Source organism: Haliotis cracherodii, unplaced genomic scaffold (genome assembly GCF_022045235.1).
Source record: "Haliotis cracherodii isolate W230 unplaced genomic scaffold, xgHalCrac1.p SCAF_4, whole genome shotgun sequence".
Classification (NCBI taxonomy): domain Eukaryota; kingdom Metazoa; phylum Mollusca; class Gastropoda; order Lepetellida; family Haliotidae; genus Haliotis; species Haliotis cracherodii.
In genome coordinates, this window is record NW_027266297.1 from 68129890 (window position 1) to 68155217 (window position 25328).

Sequence of the window (25328 nt, forward strand, 5' to 3'; positions counted from 1 at the left end):
TGTCGGATGAATGTCGTGTCAGTCCGATGTGTGTGTGTCAGAATCGTGGTGTGCAACTATCGGACGTGTCTAACAGACGTCTGACAGCAATCGGATGAGTGTCCGATAATTAACAGTCATCTGACGCTCATCTGATTGCAATCTTCGGTCTGCCCTACGCGCCTGATAGCAGCCCATCAATTCAATTCTCATCGGAGAAATCGTTGGGACATTGAAGGGTAATCGCTCATTAACTCAACTGCCATGTGACACATATCGTACTACGAAAGGAGGGTCAGCCGACACTCACTTCGCAGATTTTCATCGGACACTACAGCACCAAGATCCTGAAGATGGCTCCAAGAAAGAACAGGAATGTTGGAGGACAGAAGGCAAATGAGAGGCCTCCCAGCACTCCTCAATCTCGACTGCCAGAAGACTCCTCTGTGCCTCCTCCTGAAGATGCAGAGGCGGAGGATAGGCCTATTCAGGCCCCAATCACTGCTCAGCCACACGGCTCTCCCTGCATCTTGTTGCACAGTTTGTTGCTGGAGCATAAAAATACAGCCCAGGGCTGCAGCGTTGCGAAGAAGTTGATCCATGTCTAGTACTGTCAGGGGGTGCAGCCCGCTTTTATACTCGACTGTTGATTTTGGCGACAAACCCGGTATTGGGTCAGTGTTCGATTACTCTACGATTGGTGTCTGGAGAGTGTTGGAACTGTCAGATTAGTGTAAGGTCACCCTCGAATTACAATCCGACCGCAATCGGATCGTTTGGCCACCGCCGATGAAAATGGCATACAGACATGGGGCCGCCACCAGTCTATCATCCGATTACCTCGATCAATGTTGGATCTCTATCGGATTTTATGGAAAACGGGGACCCAATAAAGAGGATGTCGGGCGAACTTTCATCAGAACTCATGGGAACGCTGAAATGTTTGCAAAATTGGGATCAGTTGGGCTTCAGATCAGGTACCAATGGTCAGTGGAATGGGGGTATTGACCACAAGGCTACCCGACCTCCCCGGGACACTGATCTGTCAGGACACACAAGCTCATTCTAGTTGGTACAAGCTTTGGCTGCTGTGAACCTATGTGCCCCAAGCTCTGTAGCACTGTGGACTAATGCGAGATTAACAGAACTGCCCCAATTCGTGTTTTTCTGTCAGAGCTTTTAAGCCTTGATGTTAATCTCTCATAACCTCTAATTTGCCAGCAGCATGAAAGAATAATCAAAACAAGCATCCGGCAAATCTGACAGAATTTTTGCATATTTTTGGGATGCCAGTAAAGAAAAACCTAGCCACAACATTTTAGGAGCAATTGAACAAAGTTTGCACATACACTGAAAACTTTTACAAATGGACATGTCACATTCTATTAAACATGTAGACATGCTTCCATTATACATGCGTAAATAGCAAAACTGAAAGAGCTTCAGATACATCTTTGCCCCACATATGTTTAATTGATCTCAAGGTAAATTCTAAGAAAGACAAACTCCACCTCAACAATCTATGATGATTGTTCCTCAACTTAAAAAGTAAAGTCATTCGATTGTCATCAGCGAACCCTTCAATAGGATCCTATGTTGTACTATCCTATGTTGTACCCAAATACAACTCAAAATGTTGTGGAGACAACACAAAGGCAAGGGTTTCTCTATCATTTGAAGAGTAATTTTTCCTGGGCCTTCTTTGAGAAGTAGCCCACTTAGTGGTCAATGCCATTTTGTATCTTCCACACCACCAGCACTAATGTCACTTGGATCAACTACCAGCTTAAATGTTTATCTAAGACCTGGTGTTTTCCAGAATGGAGAAATCATGAAGAGTGAGTGAGTTAAGTTTAACGCCGCTTTTAACAGTATTCCAGTTATATCACGGCGTGTCAGCTTAATGTGGGAGGAAAGCCCGAAGTGATGCAGGTTTCAGACGTTTACCACTTCGGTGAAACCCACGAGCACGGGTATGGTGCTGACAAGCCTAGAAACATAATCGGGGCCGACAGTGCCCCCTAAATATTGAATAGGACACGCTTACCAAAGCTACCTGGTAGTAGCCAGCAAATTAGCGACCGGGACTTGAGGACTTGGGTCATCCCTCCACACAACTATTGATAGAGCAAATGGGATTTGTTTGTTGTTGTTTAATGCCGCACTCAGCAATATTCCAGCTATATGACGGCGGTCTGTAAATAATCAAGTCAGGACCAGACAATCAAGCGATTAACATCAAGAGCATGGATCCATGCAATTAGGATCGATGACATGCATCAACAAAGTCAGCAAGCCTGACCACCCGACAGTATTTCAGTTATATCATAGTTTAAAAAATATCTGGGGAAAAAAGCCAACATTGTCACTTATCAAATTCACAAGAACTATTATGGTGCTGAAAAAGGCATATGGTCGGGGAGCATCTGTGCACTTTCTCTGCGAGTGGTCGGGGAGCATCTGTGCACTTTCTCTGCGAGAGAAAATGACATTTGTTTGCAACAAATATCTGCTAATACGACATCAGAGGACATGCAACACATAACACACACAACAAGTATCAGTAATAATACCTTTATTGTTCCTGCATTTCACAAGAACAAAACAAATTGTGTCATCACTCCACAAAATAATCAACATTTATAGAATTTTATAGAAATTTAATGCAAATTATACACAGGCTGATAGATGAAATGATGAGGACAGTTACAATCATAGTAATATGAATGACTCTTCAAATAGTACATTTCTGCCTCCCAAATACCAAGAGGTGTTAAAGGGACGTCACCACTTCACTCTTCCATTCATCATCGCTTGCACAACTCTTACACCGTGGCCCAGTGACAGGTCACATGACTAGATGCACAGTGCTACCTTTTTACCATAATCTAGGTCACTCTGCAATTCTCTCATCAGGAAGTGCGTAGAAATTGTGACAAGAAACAAACATAATTACATGTAAAATATTGCTTGAGTTAAGCATTATCTAAATTATGCAAAAATAGGTAAATGTACATACACTTACATATTTTGAAAATATATTAGAAACCTTTGAAAGTAAGAAATAAATATGAACATAGGACAAACTACCAACACGCTATTCCAAGACTGCAAAAATATCTTCAATAATTCATGGCAATGGCCAATTTGTTAACAAAATAAGTTTTTGATTTATGATTCCCACATAAAAAGGTGCATGTTTTGTCATTACAAAAAAAACAGCAGCATACAATATGCCTTTGCAATCCAGTCAACATGTACAGCTAAAAAATCACAGAGAATTATTTGCAAACACATTTTCAGAAACTAGAAAGTGCCAAGCTAGCATGGCTAAGTGTAAACAAAATAATTCAATATGCATATTTTCAGAAAACAGTAATATGTTGCACATTTTCCACTTGTGGTATGAAACAGTTGTCATTGCACGATTCATGTTACATTCTAGCTGGCTTGCACCCCAATCTAAACCTCAAGTTCCGTAGATCATGTTGCATAGATATTAAACAAGTAGTATTTTGTTTTCACATAACCAGCAGTTACAGGTCCACTAATTAAACACAAGGAATACGACTACAGTCTCTACTTCTCCCATAAGTCCCACTAGATCCAACTGTAAACGATCACTACACCTAGGTGTACTCTGTGTATTCAAGTTGTGTAAGGATCTTCCTATTGTACTGTCATTTTGATATTCTGCTTTTACAAATAGAAAAAAAAGAACCAGAAGAATGCATTCATACAAAGTTTAGTTGACAGTGTAAACAGGGATTTGTCAACATGATCAATATCATACCACTAATTTGGATGAGCATCTGACAGGTGATAATTCTTGAAATCTAACTTGATGAAATCTCATGTTTTGGCCACTGGAAGTATGACAACACAATGTACGCACTGATGTCAATGAAAGTGAAAATATTCAACAAATATGACCCAAAAAATACACTTCAGTTGTCAACCGAAACTCAGCACCAATAGCTGCATGCTGGCAAGATTAGAAAACTCTCAAACTTTGCAGACATCGGATAAACTGGTGCACATTTCCCAGTACTGTATTGTATTTTTAAGCCCATTGTTGTTATAGTCCCACTTCTAGCTATTTTTTTGTATCACAAATAAATTCTTTTTTGACAAATGATTGTATCAGTATACCTTTCTGAAGACTTTGTAAATTGTAACTTACCCTATTTCTCCCCGTATCTAGACCAAAACTAAAGACATAAAAAATATGGCATATGACTGAGCTGGAGAAGATAGTCGGGGGGGAAATGACCAGCTGAAATCACAACATATACTGTGTGTAAAACAAAGCCTTGCAGAAATCAGAAGGCAAAATGCAAAACTTGACATGTAACCTATTTGCTTTAAATAGTTTTATGTTTCAATGCAATCTCCAGAAATCAACCTGTGTTCCACATGCAAAACATAACATTGCTTAAAAAAATTCTAAAAAAAAAATAAAAAAATAAAATAAGGGATCATGAACATATTTGGTTATACTTCTGTGTGGTGAAGACTGAGCACACAATGTCCCAAAATGCCGCAAAATATTCACAAACCCCAACATTTTTGTTTTGTTCAGTACACACTCATTCCCCCCCACAAAGCACCCTGTTATATTTTCCCGGTACAAAACTCTTCCAGACTTATTTTTAGTGACTACTACTAGTCTGAATCAAATTTGAAATTTGAATGCTACTACTTGAAAATATCCTGTTCTGAAGTTGTTTGTACAATGAGGACTAAAAATTATTTATAGGTACAAAAGTTCTGTGCCATGTCCACTCATAGTATCACTGGACAAGTCAAAAGCAAGAGTCAGTAAGTTAAAGATCATAACGGATTTCAATTTCTTATGTCTTTGGCTATAATTACTCTCAAAGATCGCTATATTCACATAAAATTAAAAAATAACAATAACTTGTGAACCTTCCTTCTATAACACGGGAACAAAGGATCAGACTTGATCTGTATTCGTACCTGTGACAATCCTGAGTTTTCATTTGCAGATCAACATGAACATATTCTTGAACAGTTTACAACAGTGGTGTCATATTATTGAAAAGAAAATGGTGAAAAGTAGACAGCTGTGCACAGAACAGATACTGTTTGGTTGTGACTCGCATCATGCATCATTATCCTCCCTTGAAACAAACATGGAATGCATTAGGGAAGGTTATTTTTTGTCCATGGTCATACCAAAAAGAGAACCTACCTATGAAGATGAACAAAAAGTCACCCTAAACTGATATGCATGATTTTGGCCAACAATCCACACAAACAAGTACAACAAAGTCAACGGGTTTCAAGTCGGAGAGGTGAGGGGATATAAAAAGGCAGCACTGTTACATAATCAGTCATCTATATTGACATAGGGCAAGATGTGCAGTAGAGTACCATCATATGCTGAACGAGACAAAGTCTGTGACCAATCATGCCACACCCCATCCACATCATAACATCCATTCACATTGTCCCACTCCTGGGAGTGCAAACGTTCCACTTCACATTCTTTTCCTGCTGTGGCTTCACCTAATGAATATTCATGAGACTCCCAATCAATGCTCTCTGCATCAAGGGGAGGCAACAGTCTTAGTATTTCTTCAACACTTAATTGCTTCTCTGCCATTTTGGCTTCAATACCATTTTCAGTTTTAACCTCGCTGTTCGAGAAACGTGTATGATTATCTGCATTAACACTGAAGGAGTCACCCAAGCTATCATGATGGGCTTCTCCAAATGAATGCGAGGAATTCATTGGAGATTCATACTTATTCAAACGATCATCTTTAAATGGACTGAGTTGGTCAGATGATTGGTTGACTGAGGATTGGAGGAACTTTTGAACCATCTCATTCTTTGTCTCACTGAGTGACATTGATGATGGAGCATCTAGAAGAGCCAGGTTCTCACTACTCATACTGACACGTTTCTTGGGTCGTTTCACACCAGGTGGCAACACAGAACGAGGTGCATCCACCTCTTTTTCTATCTGATTGCTCTTAAGTTTATTCATGATATCATTACCATAGCTGGTACTACCAGTCCTTTTTTGAAGCTCATCAATCAACTCAGCGGTGGTTTTGACCTTAGGAGGTTTTGAAGCCTTTGCAGAGTCAGATTTTGAATTTAAATGTTTCTTTGATATATGATGACGAGATGCATCAGTTGTATCAACTGGGGAAACAGGTGACAACTCCCTGCAGCCCCTGGAATAAGTTAACGATGTAGCACTATTTGATCTATCAGGGTCCACTTTATCGCCCTTGTGATGTTTATGAAAGCCTACAACCCCATTTATTGTAGGATCCCTCTTATCTTTTGAAAGACTTGAATTGTCAGTTTTTGGCTGTTTCTTAGGCACACTTTGTGGGCTTTTGGTTCGTGTCCTTTTTCTATTTGCAACATTTGTTTTTGAAATGTCACTTTGATCCTTTCTTGAGCCTTTATCACTAGAATTCGAAACTGAAAACTCAGTGGAATGATTTGATTTACGTGCGAACACTTCTGAACTGTCCTTGTCCGATTCACTCTTTCCTTTGCCCTTGAATTTAGAATTTGAATTATTCTTCTCTTGATCATACTGCACTCCTGACAATGGCGTGTTTGGCCAACTTGAGTTTGAGTCCTCGTTATTACTTGGTGTTACAGGGCGAGAACCTAAACAAGGAGTATGGGCACGACTACTTGGGGTTGCTGGACGGCCTCCCAATGATGCTGAGGATCGTTCTGGTTTTGGTGAACGAGTTTTTGGACTGTTAGTGTTCTTGGTGTTGAGGCTAGAGTGTGGAGAGTCCATAGAGGCATGCTTGAGTGCTGGGCTGTTGCTGCGGGAGTTGTTGCCAAGTACTGGAGATGCTCGGGACCCTAGGGTAAGGTGGGAGAGGGTGGGTGTAGTGGATCTCCCACCACTTAAAGCTTGAGATGTCCTGCCCATTAGTCCCGGGCTACTGCGAGCAGTTTGTAGGGATGGAGTGGATGGCTTACCACTGGAGGGAGTGCTTTTTAGGCCTGGACTGAGACGAGAGGCCTGTAATGTTGGGGTGGCAGGTTTGCCTCCCCTGAGGGCAGGGGAATTGCAAGCACGGGGGCTCCCTTTAGCTATCTGTGGTGTGAGAGGCTTGCCCCCAGCCAGAGCTGGAGACATGCACTTTCTGCCTGCATTAGAGTCACTGTGAGAGAGTGCAGGAGAGGAGATGCCACCTTGCCGACCTGTCCCCTGTAAAGCCGCCACGCCCCTATGCTGGGGTGGGGTCACTACCCGATCTCCATTAACTGCTTGTTTAACATCAGGATCAGGGTTAAGGAGTTTCTGCCAGTTGCGCACCAGCTTCTTGGCCCTCTTTGCCAACTGTTCATTTGTTGTTTTCTTCCTAAGTTCATTAATATGCTTTCCAATTCTTGTTTGCTGAAAAATAGCAAATAGCAAATATTTGTGCATAAATCATTATAGTGCATTTTATAAAACAGCAAATATCTTTCAAAAAGCAATTTATTTACTAAACAAGCTACTAAAGTTGTCTTAAAGCGAGAGAAATGTAATCAGGTGAGGTGAAATGGGGTTTAACGTCACGTCCAAGATTATTGCACTTATATAGCGATGTGCAGGTGCGTGTGTGTGTTTGTGTGGCTGCTTGTACTAGTCCGGACTGATGCCGATTTATAGTGCTAGTTCACTGAGATACCATGCCGCAGTTTAGCATGAATACCCCACTCAGACACAGTATACTGACTGAACCAACCAGTCCTTGTTTTAGCCCCTTAATGCCGAGTGCCAGACAGGGTAACAACAAGTACCATCTTTAAACGTCTTTTGGTGTGACGCGACCAGGGATCGAAACCCGGACCTCCCGCTTTCCTGGCGGACGCTCTACCACTAGACCACAGAGGCGGTCAGAAATCAACTGATGGTGGCCAGTATTAGAGGATATGTCCTGAACATCTTCTTTGTTAGCTTGGAATACCCCTTCACTGTGATACCCTTACCTCCAAGGCCTCCCTAGTGATGGGATATTGCTCCAGTATGGAGATGACCTCCAACACTGCCGCTGCATCACGTACCTGAAAAATAGGCATAATACAGTTGACCAGAAATGACAGACACTAGTATCATCAGATATTCTCTCTGGTTCACTTTCTAGGAAAAATGGAAAGGCAAGATATTTTTATGTGGTGATGATACTGAGGAAAGGCCTATCAATTTGCTTGAGACATGAAAATGTGCTAATGACATTTGTCTCACAACATCTGATAACTAGATTACTTTTTAATATGGACAGTGTGTGGTAGTCATGGATATAAACTACATGCCAAGTAATAATTTGGCTGATGGGATTAAACTGCTTCCCATTTTCAGTGAGTGAGTTGGGCTTTATGCCGCTTTAAGCAATATTCCAGTAACATCACGGCGGGGGACACCAGAAATGGGCTTCACACATCCCATTTTAGTATTCAGTATTAGAAACTGGCACTAGACCTGTTGTCCTTGCCAAAGTGCCCAATAGTTAAATTTCCCATTTTTACACCTTTTGCTAAATGCTATCATTATACGGACTAGTGGACTAAAAATGTTTGTTTCTACTACTGGTCTTCTTATTAAATATTGAATAGTATGGAAGAATAGTACATATGTCAATAACATGTGTTACTATCAAATCATAATTCTAGATTATGAGTATATCAAACAATCTAAAAGCTAAAACACACCCAACATTCCTTCAGCATTGGCCATTAACACATAGGTTTAGAAGACATGATGGCAAGTAAAGTGACCAATTCACAAAAACAAATTGATTGAATAGTAAACAGGAATCGTCTAATTAAATGAGGACATGTTTCCAAAGTTGGTAACCTTGACTACCCCTGAAACAATATACACCAGTCATGACAAATTTTGTGGGGAACATAATACACAGAGCACATGTTTCATGCCACAGCCTATGCTACAATCTTTTAGTGAGTGAGCATGGCTTTACTCCGCTTTTTAGCAATATCACGGAGGGCGAACACCAGAAATCCATAAGCTTTTAAGACTACTTGCCCGAACATAGCTTTTGGCATCATTCTCAGTTGAGAGTTTAATGGTTCTCATGAGGACTATTATTAGATCAGCTTGCAAGACTGAACTGAATTTAACAAGACTCAGGCTTTGGACAAATGGCCAATTTCGCCGACTGAGCCACAAGTAGCTGATGTAACACCAGTAGAAGTTAAAAGCTACAGTTGCACAAATATTTGTAAATATAGTTTCAAAACTTCAAACAGCAATCTCCGTAACATGTATCCAAAGAAACTTTTATGAACATATGATGTATCCATATTCTTCTTCTTTTTGGACATTTTTTATTCCTTTCAATACGATACATATATCATATGATGTATCCTTAAGCTTTGAGAGAGTGAGTATGGTATTATCAATATTCCAGAAATATCACGGCGCAACACAAGGAATGGGCTTCACACATTGCACCCATGCCGGGAATCGAACTTGAGTCTTCAGCGTAACCACTCAGCTACCCGACCACTCCACCTTTAAGCCTAGACAAACCCAATAATCATAACATTCTTCTTAGCAGCTGACTCAACCTAGTAAATAGTCATGTATGACTGTGCTGATAATGCCACGGAAACACCATTGTAGAACTGGTACAACTATTGGTAATACTAGTGCAGTTAGTGTTGACAATCACTGACACATCAACATCTATAATCAATATGATGCACGCTATATCAGAGAGAATGTTGCTTTTGACAGCAGACCACGATAACAGAATGTATCATGCAGCCTGTGAAATTTGAAAGGAGGTAGTTCACAATTAAACTAAAGGGTCGTAAACCAATGGAATCAACTCAATATCTGTCACACTGCGACTATCGAAGCTGGCGAGAGATTTGACACTTTACCCATCATGAGACCGACAACAGTTCCAATCTGTTTGATTCATATCTACAAGCTTGAACAAGAACACTTAGGCCACTTGAATTATTCACACTGGCTCTTTACATCTTAATCATGTTGATATGAATCCTGTTTGTCAATGTTATCATAAATGATATGTTGGTTACAGGTTTGTTCATTTTCAAACGAGTTGGATTTCATGCCGCCTTGAACAGTATTCCAGTTATATCGCGGCGTGTCAGCTTAATGTTGGAGGAAAGCCGAAGTGTTGCAGGTCTCAGATATTTACCAGTTTGGGGAAACACACGAGCATGGGCATGGTGCTGACAAATCTAGAAACAAAATAGGGACGAATAAGAATTTGAACCCACAAATTGGTCTGGCATGCTAACTCTGCACAGCGAAATGTAACTTTTTCGCCTTTCATGCTCTTGGTTAATTTCCTAGAACATTGACTATCACACAACATTTCCTAACATTCTTTGAATCAAATTTGGTAATTTATAGAACATGTAACACTATGTCCAACTAAAAAGTGACAAAAACCAGCAAAATATCCAAATGCCATTTTGTCACCAGAAAAAAACAAAAATCACTGATAAAATATTGTGTCAATGTCATAATCAACCACACATATTTAAAGAACCTAAAAACATTTGAATACACTGGATAGTGAAACAAGATCTTGCATGGTCTAGAAATTATGATGGTTTAAAAAACTTGTCTCATCAGTGTTTAAATCCATTACACACAGTACTCAACATACTATTGCAATAGTCAAACTGCCCAATATAGTCAGTCACCACTGCTGGCAGTGGTCACAGCTTATCTTATCTGTGATTGGATTATGTTAGTACAATCTTAAACAAGAAGAAAATTTAATCAAAATTTTACAAATAACTATTGTTCAAATATATATTGAATGAAAAGTAATAACATCTCTTGTTTACTACTGGCTCCAACAAGTCTGTCTTTTCTGCACCATTTTGTTAGCATTTGACAAGGTATTTTTGTAGTCTATAAAAACATTGACAATAGCTTAGTCATTCTACCTTACTCATCTTACTTCTGTGATGACTACCTTATTTATTTTGAAACTTAAAAAACTGAGGATGTTTGAGAATTGCTGTAGATACAGAGCTCCAGTTAAGCTTTTGGTGTTGTTATTTTACCCATGCATTTGAAAATCATTGGGTATCAGTAATTCTATCTGGGTATTCTGTTACCCACTGGTATTTAAGTTAAATATTTAGAAACACTATTCATCTAGTCCCTGCAAACTGGTGTTGTGTAGGTTCGAGAGCTTTATAGGACTAAAAATTAACACGATACTTCCACAAGAAAGTGTGATGGCAAATGATCATGATGTAACTGTCATCGTGGAGTTTGGCAAGGTTGATGGAATGCCTGTTTATAATTTCAAAATAAGTTGCTGATTTGCTAATCGAATACGCAGGGTTACTTCACAATATTTCAATGATACGCACAATTTTTTATTTTTGTAGTGTATCTGTAATGTTCGTTGCGTATTTGATACGCTTGGATTTTATTTTACTGCGTATTTCTGCATTTCTGATGCCTATTTTACACAGATACACAGCTTATCTGGAGCTCTGAGATATGAGACCCATGAAGATCTGGATAGAAAATAGGTCTTCAACAACCGATGCTTGCCATAAGAGGTGACTATGCTTGTCGTAATTGGCGACCAAGAGGATCAGGTGGTCAGGCTTCCGACTTGGTTGAGGCATTTCATTCTTGTAATGCCTTGATCCATGTTGTCATGTCTTGCTATTTGATGAGACAGTTTCAATAATTCTAGTTGCTAATGTAAACTTCCTTACACCTAGCAAGTCTCCCTTAACACAGCAAAAAGCAAATGATCTTTTTTCATTTCATGGACTGATTCATCCACCTAAGTCTATGAATAAGCAATATTATTCTTTCAATTTTTCTGTCAAGTGTTTATAACTTCCATCTTATTATTACATTGTAATTGAAAGCAAAAAATATTCACAAAATCCACTATATTACATGTATTGAAGATAAATAAACTAAACTAAGTGTGTGCATATTAGTCAGACCTTTATCAATCATAAATTCAGAGTTGAAAACTTAAAAATTGTTAGGTAAATACCAGACCATCACAAAATATCCCCCCCTCCCCCCCAAATCAATGTTCTCCATATAGAATTAAAAAAAATTCCCCATTTTATGTAACATATTCATTTTTAATTCTAAATCCTACATTTCCCTAAAAAATATGCGATCAAGTATCACGGAGTGAGAATGAAATGGGCAAACTAACGCTACTCAAGCAACCATCGTGCAACACATGTTCACAGACGTGGTAGTCAGGGTTTATGAATCTCGTAAAACCTGCATGTCCAACTACCCAAAAGAGTCCCAGATGGGAAATACAAACTTCAACTTTGAAAAATGAATGCAATTTGCAAAGAAAATATATAATTGAGAGACTATTTGGGTACAAATACCGTGCTTCGCATAAAAACAATCTGTTACAGAGACTCACAGGGACTCAATCAGGCCAAATTTGGGAGATTGCGTCTCCGAAATGCGAACTCAGCAGGACTTTATAACGGCTAAATGAGATCAAATACTGAAATAAGATGTGATATATGAAATAATATTCATATTCATACCACTAGGATAGATAGATTTATGTACGTTATGAAACATTTCGCGAAACTGCAAGGCTGAACGTTGTTTACTGATCACCCATTTCCTTCGCACCAGACATCGTTGTTGAGCGAAGTCGGTCATAGGTACGAAATGGTGATCTGTTTTCACCTTCGAAAAGGTGAAAAATCTTACATTATTTTGATCATCAAGTGCCTTCAGAAGTTTCTCTTTTATCTGAAGAGGAGTGAACTGCATGGGGCCGGCCAGAATCTCCTATGTGAGGGGAGTTGCGCCAGCAGAGCTTCGTAGACTGTGCCACCAGAATGGCGGACGTCCATACATTGTACGGGATCGGAACACGCACTGACATCTGGGTAGAAACTCTCGACTGCCAATGACGTCAAGTAACGAAACTGCGAGCGGATTCTCGTTAGCGAACAATCTCGCGCGAGACTATGCAAATGACGTACTTTTTTGTGTGTAACAAGGCATGTGATTGGTTTATCTTTACACTGCTGTTGTTATCGTGGCAATCATTGGTCAATTCAATGTAGGGCAAAAGGTTAACGTTCAGGTCAAATATTAAAGGGAGATAACCAACAGTATCAACGGGAAAGTTTCCCGAGAGGTAGTCTCCGATAAGGTTGTTGAAAGTTATATCTTATTTATAGGCCTGTCACTTTCAGTAAAGACTGTATTGAATGATATCATTTAATTATTTCGTGTGTAACATTTCTAACTGTAATCAATGCATTGTCATTGCAGTGCAACTTCGCCATGTGAAGTTTAATCTTCATTCAAATTTGCACTTGGTATGTGGAGCCTGTAAGGCAGCTAGAACTATTGATTTTTGCATAACAAAGATAGCAGATAGTATATAATAAAATTAATATTAGCAAGTAAAGATACTTTGGAAACTGTTAGCAAGAATAGATAAAAAACCCATTGAAACAATTAGTATTATACAATCAAGCAAATAATTTTATGAAGAATTATGTTATTTCCTAAATTTTCTGGTACATGCATTCATCTTACTGGTTTTCATTGGCTATATATGCAAATATTGTTATTTAATGCCTGTCTCAAAATTTCAGGGAAGCAACTGTTCCTACATATACAACCAATCATGAACCTCCTGTTGACATCTTTACAAAGAGCTTCCCGGGAACTCCCTGCTGTCACCCAGTTAGCCTGCCGCAGATATATAGCAGCAAGACGTTTTCATGGATTGGTTAGAGCAGACCCAGAATATGCTTCAAGAACACACAAACTGTCCTCACATCACACAAATGTCTTTCAACATCATCAAAGATTGAAGAGTTTTCAACGCAATCCTGCTGTTTTCTGCAACAGAAGTGTATTCCTTTTGTCTAAATTCTGTGTTCCAGCGTGGAGCCAGGTGCACACACAATCATATGAAATTGGCATCCAGAAACGATTCATTTCAGAAGACAGAGAAACCCGCGCTCTCACCGTGTGGACAAATTTAAAAGAACTAAGATCATCCCCAGTACCGGCCTTAGTTCTTGGATTTTCTGGTTTAATTCCCTTTGTGTCAGTACCAGTGTATATGACCATGTCACAACTGTACATGCCCCAGATTGCTTTTGCTCAGCTGGCCTATGGCGCTGTCATTTTGTCTTTTCTCGGAGGGGTGCGATGGGGCTTTGTGGTACCTGATGAGAGCTATCATAAACCTGACTGGTTCAACCTGGGCTACAGCGTCACCCCCTCTCTGGTGGCTTGGGTGGGACTTCTGCTCCCAGACCCTGTGTCTGTGTTCACTGTGATGGCTGGTATTGCTGGGTCTGCATATTTCGACACTGTAGTGCCTGGGTATCCACCATGGTTTAAAGGACTACGGTTTGTACTCAGTTTGTGTGCAGTGCTGTCGTTGTGGACAACCTTTATCTGTCAATTTTTCCTTCAAGGTGTTAAGAACAAGGAAGAATAAAAAAAAGGGACAGGAATCCTATGAGTATGTAGCCATTCAATTTAATGTATTGTTACTGTGGTATATTTCAGATATTTAAAAATGTTGCTTTGAAATTTGTGTGTGTTATTTTTTTGTTTGGACTGGTTTATCGTTACAGAGGGGCTTATACTGCTCTGAGGTCTTTTGGTAGAGCGTCTGCCCAGAGTGCAGAAGGACATTAAGATATGGTACTTGTTGTTATCCGGCATTAAGGGGCTTATTCCAAGCTAACAAAGAAGCTGTTCAGGACATATCCTCAAATACTGGCCACCACCAGTTGATTACATTTCTGACCGCCTCCGTGGTCTAGTGGTAGAGCGTCCGCCTGGAGAGGGGAAGGTCCGGGTTTCGATCCCTGGCCGTGTCATACCAAAAGACGTTTAAAGATGGTACTTGTTGTTACCCTGTCTGGCACTCGGCTTTAAGGGGCTAAAACAAGGACTGGTTGGCTCAGTATCCGTATACTGTGTCTTAGTGGGGTATTCATGTTAAACTGTGGCTTGGTATCTCGGTGGGCTAGCACTATAAAATCAGCATTATTTCAGAGTAGTAAAAGCAGCTACACAAACACACACATGTGCATGTGCGTCACCATGTGAGTACAATAACCTTGAATGCGAGGTTAACCCCATTTCACCTCACCACAGGGGCTGAACAATGTTAGAGTCATGAGATGAATGAGAGGTTTGTTTAAATTGTGCTCGTACATAAAATGGTTATTTCCACATTGGAATTTTTTCCTATCTAAAGCCTAAAAGGGGCAGTTGGGTAGCCTAGTAGTTAAAGCATTAGTTCGTCATGCCGAAGACCCGGGTTCGATTCCCGACGTGGGTACAATGTGTGAAGCCTATTTCTGGTGTCCCCAGCTGTGATATTGCTGGAATATTGCTAAAAGTGGCATAAAACCATACTCACTCACTCATTTCTATCTAAAATCATTTTTGAAAAAGTGAAGGAATTAGAATGCTATTCTATATTTTTCAAAATTCAAGATGACAATACCACTATACAGTGATTTATGGCTAACTGAGGGTATGTAATTGTTGCAATTTGAGAAATGCATGATTAACAAGTTATTCATGCATGGAGGATTCACTTGTGAGTGGTCACAGTTGATTTGAGACTTCACAAAATGTTTGGCAGGTCATGCCAGGATGTCAATGAGATATTGTTAGTTAATCTGGTGTTTGATGATTAGTCAGGAATTCATTTGGGCCTCACTGGTGTAGCTCATTAAGCTACTGATTCCAGACTAGCGGCCACACTAAAATAACTCTGGAACATTTTAAGGTGTTTTGGCAGTCAGGATATGGATTAAGTGAATAGATGGAGACTGAAATACTTTGTCCTTTCTATACCAAATTGGTTTGTTGTTTAACGCCGCACTCAGCAATATTCCAGCTATATGACGGCGGTCTGTAAATAATCGTGTCTGGACCAGACAATCCAGTGATTGACATCATGAGCATCGATCCACGCAATTTGTATTGATGACATGCATCAACCAAGTCAGCGAGCCTGACCACCCGATCCCGTTAGTCGCCTTTTACGACAAGCTTAGTCACCTTTTATGGCAAGCATGGGTTGCTGAAGACCTATTCTATACCATAACACACTCAGTATGTACATAGAGACCATAGCTGGTACATTTTCATATATATATACCTGCCACACCTCACATTAACCCATCGATACACTCACCGATAAAATCGTGGCACCCATACCAAGTTTTCTAACAATTATGGAAAAGAATATTTTGTAGACCCCTAGACTGTTTCAAATATTTTCATATCACAAAATAGTATTGGCACTCAAGGCTGGGGTTTGGGGCATCAGATGGTGACGCTAAATCACATTCTGTTGTGTCTCTCAGCAACTCATCATCATGTATCTATTGGAAACCATGGACACTGGGTGCAAACAAAATAAGGGAAAGACTCCGATAAAATTTAGTTCAGGTCAAGAAGTGTCTGCGATATGGAACTTAAAATGTCACCTAGATGACAGACTTCCAAGGAGTCGTTCTGTTACCTGTAACTTGCTCTAAAAAGAGCAGAGACCAACCCAGAATTGATATTAAGGTCCAAACAGATTTATTATTTGGTAAGATACAAATCAGGGAACTTCAATTATTTGCACCTAAAATCTTGGTAAATTCTTTCACTAGTTTGAGAACATAGTGATGTTAACACTTCTGAGAAACACTCATAATTGTTGATAATTGTTTTCATATAAGTGAGGGGACTGGTCTGAACTTTCATGCATACATCTTCTTTTGACAAAAATATTTCCCTCAACAACCAACTCCAGAAAATCTCTCTTAAATGCAATGGTAACAAATTAACTAGTCTTTACAGATTACATGTTTTCACGTCCTTGATAATTTACTCACTGAGAAAGTACTTAAGAAAACAAAATAACTATAAATTTCAAGTTTCGAGGATTATATCTTTAATTGCTCCCATTATTCATCCCAATGTGGGATTAGAAAGTAAACAAATTATTTCCAAACTATAAGAATATTTCTGTATATCTTCAAGACGTTTTCAAGGATAAACATCTTGGGAAGTTGAGGGGTGGGTGGGGTGTGTGTGTGTGTGTGTGTGTGTGTGTGGGGGGGGGGGGGGGGGGGGGGGGTTAGCTCTTGGTCCATAAAAAAATTTCACACCTCCAATTATATTTAGAAAGAATGATTTTCTTTTCCACATTAATGATTCTTATCGTTTGATCTGTTGTAAAATTCCATTCATAAACAATGTTATACAAGATCAATGTGGAACAGGACTCAAATCTGAGCCAAGGATCACTCAAAGAATCATGTTTTATATTCAAATATATTTCATTCAAAATACAATTGTAATATGACCATCGACCGTATGGCTAAAAAAAAGACAAATCTATTGCACTTTCAAAGAGTGGCCAGCGGTGAAAGGGAAGTAACCCTCTTTTGAAAATACTCGGTAATCCCGAAATTACCCGAAGTACTCCGAAATAGATGTAGACTGGTTTGCATGGCCTAGAGCGCATGCGCTCATCGCCGCAGTACAGTGCAGTCGCCAGAAAGACAGGATACCGGTTTAAAAAGTTGTTAACCGGAGTTCCCTCCCCTCAGTAAACAAAGTTACAGTTGCAACTGACAAGTCAGCTTATAAAATTGGACGGTTTTCATAATGGACAAATTTGTGACTAGAACGAGAAAACAGGGTGGACAATCTACCCCAGGGAAGAAAAAACAGTTTAGACAGGCGACAATTGAATCTTTGCAGGTAAAAACGGAAACGATCGAGTCACACAAACACATCACCTTATGCATCTTGAGAATGAGACAAACTGAACAAAGCCATTAGCCTCATTAGACATATTACACTGGACTAATATGTAGTGTGTTTCGCAAGAATCTAGGCCATGGCCCAAATTCACGTCATATAATTGATTACACGTGAATAATAGATGCTACACGTGAGCAATATTTTGTGGAACTAGTGAAAGGTAGAAGTCGGTCTCGAGATGATGAGAACGTATTTGAGACCTTGTGATTGTGAATGGGTTTTTTCTTTACATTTTCTCTAGAATGGGGTAGATGTCTGTAGTGCCTGTGTCGACAACAACTCGGCATTACTGAGTGGATAAGTACAGTTATTTATCATCTATGTTCCTGTATTACACTTTATTGTTTCAATATAATGAAATCTCAACATGCACTTATCGGCCTGAGGATTCCGAGTGTTATCTTGTGTCGGTATATCAACTTGGTATCAGTGGTGCAAATGCAGGTACTATTTGAACGTAGTATTTTACAATACATTTTCATATAACGTATTTGTTTTATTTTAATTTTGATACATGTCAAGTGATGATCAAAACATATCTTGATATCTTAGCTTCTCATATCTTGGCAGAAAGTGTCACAATGCACCATCAGTTTTAACCAGCAGTCCAACCCAGCAGTTAATCAAACAGTGTTGAATAACATGACAAGTTATTGCATCTTGAACCTGTTGTTGTTCCAGGGGGTCGTGGTCATCGAGGAAATCCAGCGTCTCAAGAACAAGCTGAAACTAGAAAATCAGTCCAAGGATGTTCTGGTGGACTGTTTGAAGGAACTTGGGAAGAAGATACCCCCTAGACACGTCATGTTGTCTACCAAAATAGGTGAGGATCTAGTCATGTTGTCCCCCAAAATAGGTGAGGATCTAGTCATGTTGTCCCCCAAAATAAGTGAGCATCTAGTCATGTTATATAGTAAAATAGGTGAGGATCTGGTCATGTTGTCCCCCAGAATAGGTGAGGATCTAGTCATGATATCCACCAAAATAGGTGAGGATCTAGTCGTGTTGTCATCCAAAATAGGTGAGGATCTAGTCATGTTGTCCCCCAAAATAGGTGAGGATCTAGTCATGTTGTCTACCAAAATAGATGAAATATTAATGTTTTTCACCATTTGATTGAAGCTTAATTGTTTTTGTCATTATATGTATTGACTGCATAGACGAGTGCAGGGACAAATGACTTTGTTTTATTCAAGCATTTGTCTGTAACACTTTTGCAAACCTTTCAAACTATCTTCAGAAATAGATGAAATATCAATGTTTTTAACCATTTGATTGAAGCTTCTTCTTTTTGTCATTATATGTATTGTCTGCATAAATGAGGTCAGGGACAAATGACTTTGTTTTAGTCTTTCGTATTTTGCTAAACCAATCAAATTATTAAAGCATTTGTCTGTAACACTTTGCTAAACCTTTCAAACTATCTTTTGGAAATAGATGAAATATCAATGTTTTTAACCATTTGATTGTAGCTTCTCCTTTTTGTCATTATATGTATTGTCTGCATACATGGCATAAATGAGGTCAGGGACAAATGACTTTGTTTTAATCAAGCTTGTGTCTTTAGCAATTTGCTAAAGCAATCAAACTATCTCGCGGAAACGATTTTGCGTGTTCAATTTTGTGTTATTATTGTTGTATATCAATTATTTTTCTGTTTGTTCTTACTTTTTAAGGAAAAGTTGTAAATCGATTCCGCAAACATGAAGATAACCAAGTTTCGAGTGAAGCGCGACGGGTGTACCTCAAGTGGAGGCGTCACTTCAAGGATCATCTTGACCGACCACAAATTGAAGTGAAATGTGATGCAAAGACCGAAAAAATGAGAGCATCAGGAAAACGTTTCATTGCAGACGCCCTTTCTCTAGAGGTAACTGATTGTGCTCAGATGCTCCTGATGTCAATCACTGGATTGTTCGGTCCAGACTGGATTATTTACAGACTGCCGTCATATAGCTGGAATATTGCTGAGTGCGGCGTTAAACAACAAACATCTTCAGCATCATCAGATGCTTAGAGTATCAATCTCATTGAAATTAGATCTTCACTCTCACTACTGCTAAACAGGATCTCAGGACACCCCATTATGGGTCCTGTTTAGAATATTGCAATTAATTCTCTCCAGGAAATATTAAAATATTTGACGAGTTTAAACAAACTATTTCTCCGAAATTTGATGTGGTCGGCCATCTTGCCTCTCAGTAATGAAAGAACGATGTTACCAAGGATATGTTAGATCATGGGGGAGGTAGCGCCACCTCGTTGGTTGCAGGTCTATTATGACGTCCTTGATAATTTACTCACTGAGAAAGTACTTAAGAAAACAAAATAACTATAAATTTCAAGTTTCGAGGATTATATCTTTAATTGCTCCCATTATTCATCCCAATGTGGGATTAGAAAGTAAAGAAATTATTTCCAACCTACAAGAATATTTCTGTATATCTTCAAGACTTTTTCAAGGATAAACATCTTGGGAAGTTGGGGGGGGGGTTTAGCTCTTGGTCCATAAAAAAATTTCACACGTCCAATTATATTTAGAAAGAATGATTTTCTTTTCCACATTAATGATTCTTATCGTTTGATCTGTTGTAAAATTCCATTCATAAACAATGTTATACAAGATCAATGTGGAACAGGACGCAAATCTGAGCCATCATCACATGCTTAGAGTATCAATCTCATTGAAATTAGATCTTCCCTCTCACTACTGCTAAACAAGATCTCAGGACACCCCATTTTGGTCCTGTTTAGAATATTGCCATTATTTCTCTCCAAGAAATATTAAAATATTTGACGAGTTTAAACAAACTATTTCTCCGAAATTTGATGTGGTCGGCCATCTTGCCTCTCAATAATGAAAGAACGATGTTACCAAGGATATGTTAGATCATGGGGGAGGTAGCGCCACCTCGTTGGTTGCAGGTCTATTATGACGTAACCCACAATCCCAAGATGAAGTACAGTCAGCGCCTTTGATCTTTAGTGGAGCATTTTAGTATTAGGATTGCAGCTTGTGAGTTAGGCTGATGGCTGTTAAATATGTCGTTCTGATTGATTCTCAGCTGTCCCACAGTCTTCCCGAGGCAATAGAGAGAGAAGTGTTCTATGTGAGCAAGAGGCTGATCAACGTCCACTACCGAAGGACAATGCGGACGGTAGTCTTCACTCTCAGGAATAAAGAAGAGGTGAAAAACAAAGTTAAAGCCAGAGAAATGCCTGTGGAAGAATTTGTGAAGACATTTCAGAAATGATATTGTGTGTGTGTATGAAGTATGTGAGAATTCCCTGTCAGAAACTAATTTGTGAGTATAGGTGTGTGCGTGGAATAATTGCTCAGAAAGAGAAAGAAGTACAGTGGTGTTCAGCTGGGTTGTGCATGGTTTATCTACAACAGCGACACACCTGGGTCTCCATTACATGTAAAGGCTGAGTGTAGCCGAGAGTAACACTGATGGTGCCGGTGTAGCTGTTGTTGGTGAAGATAGACTCTAGCTGAGATTTAGACAGCTGAACAGTGTGTGATAGTTTGAATGATCCGGGACTCGAGCTGAGATTTAGACAGCTGAACAGTGTGTGATAGTTTGAATGATCCGGGACTCTAGCTGAGATTTAGACAGCTGAACAGTGTGTGATAGTTTAAATGATCCGGGACTCTAGCTGAGATTTAGACAGCTGAACAGTATGAGATAGTTTGAATGACCTGGGACTCTAGCTGAGATTTAGACAGCTGAACAGTGTGTGATAGTTGGAATGATGTTTGGTCAGGACTCACTTTGTCCTTTTCGATTTAAATTGAAACAATTTTATGTGTGTGCATTGTCAGTTATGTTATGATCTATACGCATGGCATGTTTTATTCAGGCTTTTACAAAATGATTATTTTATTTAAATGTTTGTTCTTTTTAATAAAATATCATGAACAATTTCTTTTTCTTGTTTGCTTATGGTATAAATACTACTCTGTGAAGGTATTGTTATTACCTGGGAGGGAGTCCTGGGTCTGATCTAATTTTGGTGGTGGTTTGCACAGCAAGCTCGGCACTTTTACAACAGGTGGCCAAGATGTCGTACAGACCTGTACTATCTGGTTTGATGTGTGCATGCATAACATTCTTTATTACAATGTAATTAAAATAAGAAATGTCTACTGTAAATCTTGAAATTAATGGGTCTCCAAATTAATGTGACTACTAACCCCTAGCCAAAAATGCGACTCAATATTAATGCGACTCCACATAGTCGCTGTTTGTTGTCCTAGGTCCCGAGGGGAGAATAGGAGCCTAGTAACCTATGTTTGTCATATAGGACTTGTCATGTATTATAGGGGGTCCAAGGACTTTGTTTGTTTTGTTGTTTAATACTGCACTCAGCAATATTCCAGCTATATGATGGCTGTCTGTAAATAATCATGTCTGGACCAGACAATCCAGTGAATGATATCATGAGCATCAATCTACACAATTGCGATACAATGACATGTATCAACCAAGTCAGCGAACCTGTCCACCCGATCCTGTTAGTCTCTTACGAGAAGCATAGTCACCTTTTACAGCAAGCATGGGTTGCTGAAGCCCTCTTCTACTCTGGATCTTCACGGACTGGATCATAGGTCTTCAGCAACCCATGCTTGCCGTAAAAGGTGACTATACTTGTCGTAAGAGGCGACAATGCTTGTCGTAAGAGGCGACTAATGGGATCGAGTGGTCAGACTCGCTGACTTGGTTGATGCATGTCATTGATCCCAATTGCATGGATTGATGCTCATGATATTAATCACTGCATTGTCTGGTCCAGACACGATTATTTACAGACCGCTGTCACTCAGTCACTGGTTTGTCTGGACAGACTCAATTACTTACAGGCTGCATAAGACTCAAACTTAGTCTCTGAAAATATATGCTAATACCAATCAGCTACATTTGAATTGAAAAGAAGTGGCAGTGAGATGAACCTGTGGAACATGTAGACTTGCTTGTGTAGCGGCCATAAAATTTCCAAGTCCCATGATGGGATTCGAACCAAGGACCTTCTGATCTGAGGTCGGACGCCTTGTCCACATGACCAAAGGGTTAACCCCGTCAGCAAGCAGACATGGTAAGGATGTCATCTGTAGGATGACTCCACGTCCTGCTACATACACCCCCGTCAACAGAATGCACCTCCCGGGCCGATAGTAGGGTACTGAGGCTTATTTTGCTCAAATTTAATATGAACATGCTCAGCCCCACCATAATATTTCCGAGTCCCATGATGGGATTCGAACCACGGACCTTCTGATCTGAGGTCGGACGCCTTGTCCACATGACCAAAGAGCTTAACCCCGTCAGCAGGCTGACAAGGTAAGGATGTCATTTGTAGGATGACTACACTTTGCTACACTTTGTTTAGGGCTATAGCATTTCAGTAAGGGCTGGAAAATAATATGGTCAAGGGACTGTGTGATAGATTAAGGCTGCAGCGACATCTGGAATATTGCTGAATGCATCATTAAACAAAGAAGAAATACTATGATGGCAAACCACCTCATTTGTTGCATGCTGGACAGTGCTTTGGTTCGTAGGATGAGCTGGTCAGGCTCTGTGATGTGGCTGACTGAGTGTCATCATCTAACGTCGTTGGTGTTTCTTCTGTTTGAAGTCATGGGTCGGTGTTGTTTACGGGCCACTCACTTAGAAATCACAGAAGTAATTTTCATAAGATATATAATTGTACTTTCCATAAATCATAAATATGTTACAAAATCAAAAATAGTTCATAAAGTTAAAGTTATATCAAGCCCAATGTGAACAAAATATTAAACCACAATTGACAATATATATACACATGAACAAGCACAATGTAAAAGATAACAAAACTATTTCAGGTGGAAAAAGCCCCACAAAGATAGCTCTAAAACACAAAGGCATACACAGGGTGGTTTCACATTTCTCTATTGCAGTTTATTGATGCTGATTTGAACCAACAAGATCATAAATACAAATGCATTTGACATTGAATTTTTAATGATCACAAAATACTGCACATGTAGGTATTACATACAACATGCACACAGCAGATTCCTGGCACAGCACACTGCACAGCGTTCTCCGTATCAGTCATTCACTGTTCAGGGCCCACTTGCACAAAGCGGTCTTAGCGCTAAGATGATCGTAACTCCCATACTTTAACATAGGCTTAAGATAATCTTAGCGCTATGATCGCTTTGTGCAAGTGGCCCCTGATGGACAATGATGGCTCTGTTCAGGAATAAGACGGTTTATCATATAATGGGTAGGTTTCATGGCAGGATAAAGCCAACGGATAAAAACGATATCCATTGGGGACATATGCGGATAGAGATGCAAATATCAAAGGTCAAGTAGGGACTACTTTCACTGTTTATAAACAAACATGGCGTCGTCCTCGTCATTCGCAGATCAAGTCAGATTTAACCATCGGCAATCTGGATAAACTACAGAGATAATTGCTTTCATTATCAAAAGAACAGACTAATATACTGAAAATCAGTGTCTAACTGTGACGTAGCTAAGGCATTTTATAAGTATTTGCATCTTTGGAGATAAAAATTTGGACACAATTGTGTGAGGACACGAGGCCTAGCCAAGTGGGATCAGTAGCCATATCTGTGCTTGTAGACCTCTGCAGCTTGAAACCTTCTCCACAAATCAAATTAGTTGCATTTGGATGAAATATGTTTGAATTTTTGTTTTGTTTTGTCGCTTTGTGTACATCTGACTACACTTCTTAGCGTTATGACAGGACAGACCGTCTACTAGGGTTAGAGTAGCTTCCCTTTGACAAAGGGCAGTTACTCTAGCAGACAGACCGATGGATTGCCGCGAAAGGCAATTAAAAACAATTGTTGTTTAGCGTATATGTTGCTTCGCCACTGTATAAGAAAGAGATTTCAGTTGGAACTATATTGGCTACTGTCACTGTCCGACTGACACATCACTTACCCTGTGTCGTAATAAATATTAATGCATGCATTCCAGGAAAACTCGCAATGTTTCGGTAATGTTTTTGAGAGAGGGAAAGCGATTTTGAAGCACAGAATTAAAGAATGTCATTATATGATAAAGAGGTTATCACGCTTGAGTGTTTGGGGATGGTAAATATCCTGTATTAGGAATAAACACTATGTATTTAGCTCGCCAAGGCTCACTAAATACAATGTTTATTCCTAATGCAGGATATTTACCATCCCAAAACACACTCGCGTGATAACCTCTATTTATCTGACAATATTGTTACACGTGGACCAGATGTACATACAGGCAGATTAAAGATCACATCTCCTGCTCTTGAAAAAATGACTGATATATTGCTGGAATCTCTGCACTTGTACACATCAGACGTATTTCATTAACATCAATTTTAGTTATTAAACAAGAAAGGTGCTATCGTGTCACTATATTTTCTGGTCTATTGATCAGTTGATTGTCTGGTTTGTTATTAGGTTGCCGCCACATCGCAGGATTACTCCTTGTCGGCATCAGGC

General features: G+C 39.5%; 3 protein-coding genes across 5 annotated transcripts; 2 read left to right on the plus strand and 1 right to left on the minus strand.

Moving 5' to 3' along the window:
• Positions 1-2549: 2549 nt before the first annotated feature.
• On the minus strand, positions 2550-12898 carry LOC139478819 (mediator of RNA polymerase II transcription subunit 26-like). Its single transcript, XM_071261478.1, has 3 exons — positions 12713-12898; positions 7966-8040; positions 2550-7387 (listed from the first exon to the last, which is right to left on the minus strand). The coding sequence occupies exons 1-3, from the start codon at positions 12773-12775 to the stop codon at positions 5333-5335; spliced, it is 2193 nt and encodes a 730-aa protein (XP_071117579.1). The 5' UTR covers positions 12776-12898; the 3' UTR covers positions 2550-5332.
• A 212-nt stretch (positions 12899-13110) lies between these two features.
• Positions 13111-14626, plus strand: LOC139480070 (transmembrane protein 69-like). 2 transcript variants are annotated; one of them, XM_071263050.1, is made up of 2 exons: positions 13111-13163; positions 13615-14626. In XM_071263050.1, the coding sequence occupies exon 2, from the start codon at positions 13647-13649 to the stop codon at positions 14472-14474; it is 828 nt and encodes a 275-aa protein (XP_071119151.1). In that variant the 5' UTR covers positions 13111-13163; positions 13615-13646; the 3' UTR covers positions 14475-14626. The 2 variants fall into 2 exon arrangements, with proteins under 2 accessions (XP_071119151.1, XP_071119152.1); XM_071263051.1 differs by lacking the exon at positions 13111-13163 and adding an exon at positions 13208-13332.
• A 2980-nt stretch (positions 14627-17606) lies between these two features.
• LOC139479856 (transcription elongation factor A N-terminal and central domain-containing protein 2-like) lies at positions 17607-21683 on the plus strand. Of its 2 annotated transcripts, none has more exons than XM_071262754.1 (4): positions 17607-17761; positions 18506-18647; positions 19501-19694; positions 20890-21683. In XM_071262754.1, the coding sequence occupies exons 1-4, from the start codon at positions 17666-17668 to the stop codon at positions 21076-21078; spliced, it is 621 nt and encodes a 206-aa protein (XP_071118855.1). In that variant the 5' UTR covers positions 17607-17665; the 3' UTR covers positions 21079-21683. The 2 variants fall into 2 exon arrangements, with proteins under 2 accessions (XP_071118855.1, XP_071118856.1); XM_071262755.1 differs by having other exon boundaries at positions 17689-17761; positions 18066-18647.
• Positions 21684-25328: the final 3645 nt, after the last annotated feature.

Excerpts from the sequence above, each read along its gene's own strand:
- LOC139479856 (XM_071262754.1), top strand. The coding sequence starts at position 17,666 with ATGGACAAATTTGTGACTAGAACGAGAAAACAGGGTGGACAATCTACC. Across the intron at positions 18,648-19,500 it reads CATGTTGTCTACCAAAATAG|GAAAAGTTGTAAATCGATTC; the intron begins GTGAGGATCTAG and ends TTACTTTTTAAG. Across the intron at positions 19,695-20,889 it reads CAGACGCCCTTTCTCTAGAG|CTGTCCCACAGTCTTCCCGA; the intron begins GTAACTGATTGT and ends ATTGATTCTCAG.
- LOC139480070 (XM_071263050.1), top strand. The coding sequence starts at position 13,647 with ATGAACCTCCTGTTGACATCTTTACAAAGAGCTTCCCGGGAACTCCCT.
- LOC139478819 (XM_071261478.1), bottom strand. The coding sequence starts at position 12,775 with ATGCAGTTCACTCCTCTTCAGATAAAAGAGAAACTTCTGAAGGCACTT. Across the intron at positions 8,041-12,712 it reads CACTTGATGATCAAAATAAT|GTACGTGATGCAGCGGCAGT; the intron begins GTAAGATTTTTC and ends CCTATTTTTCAG. Across the intron at positions 7,388-7,965 it reads TCACTAGGGAGGCCTTGGAG|CAAACAAGAATTGGAAAGCA; the intron begins GTAAGGGTATCA and ends GCTATTTTTCAG.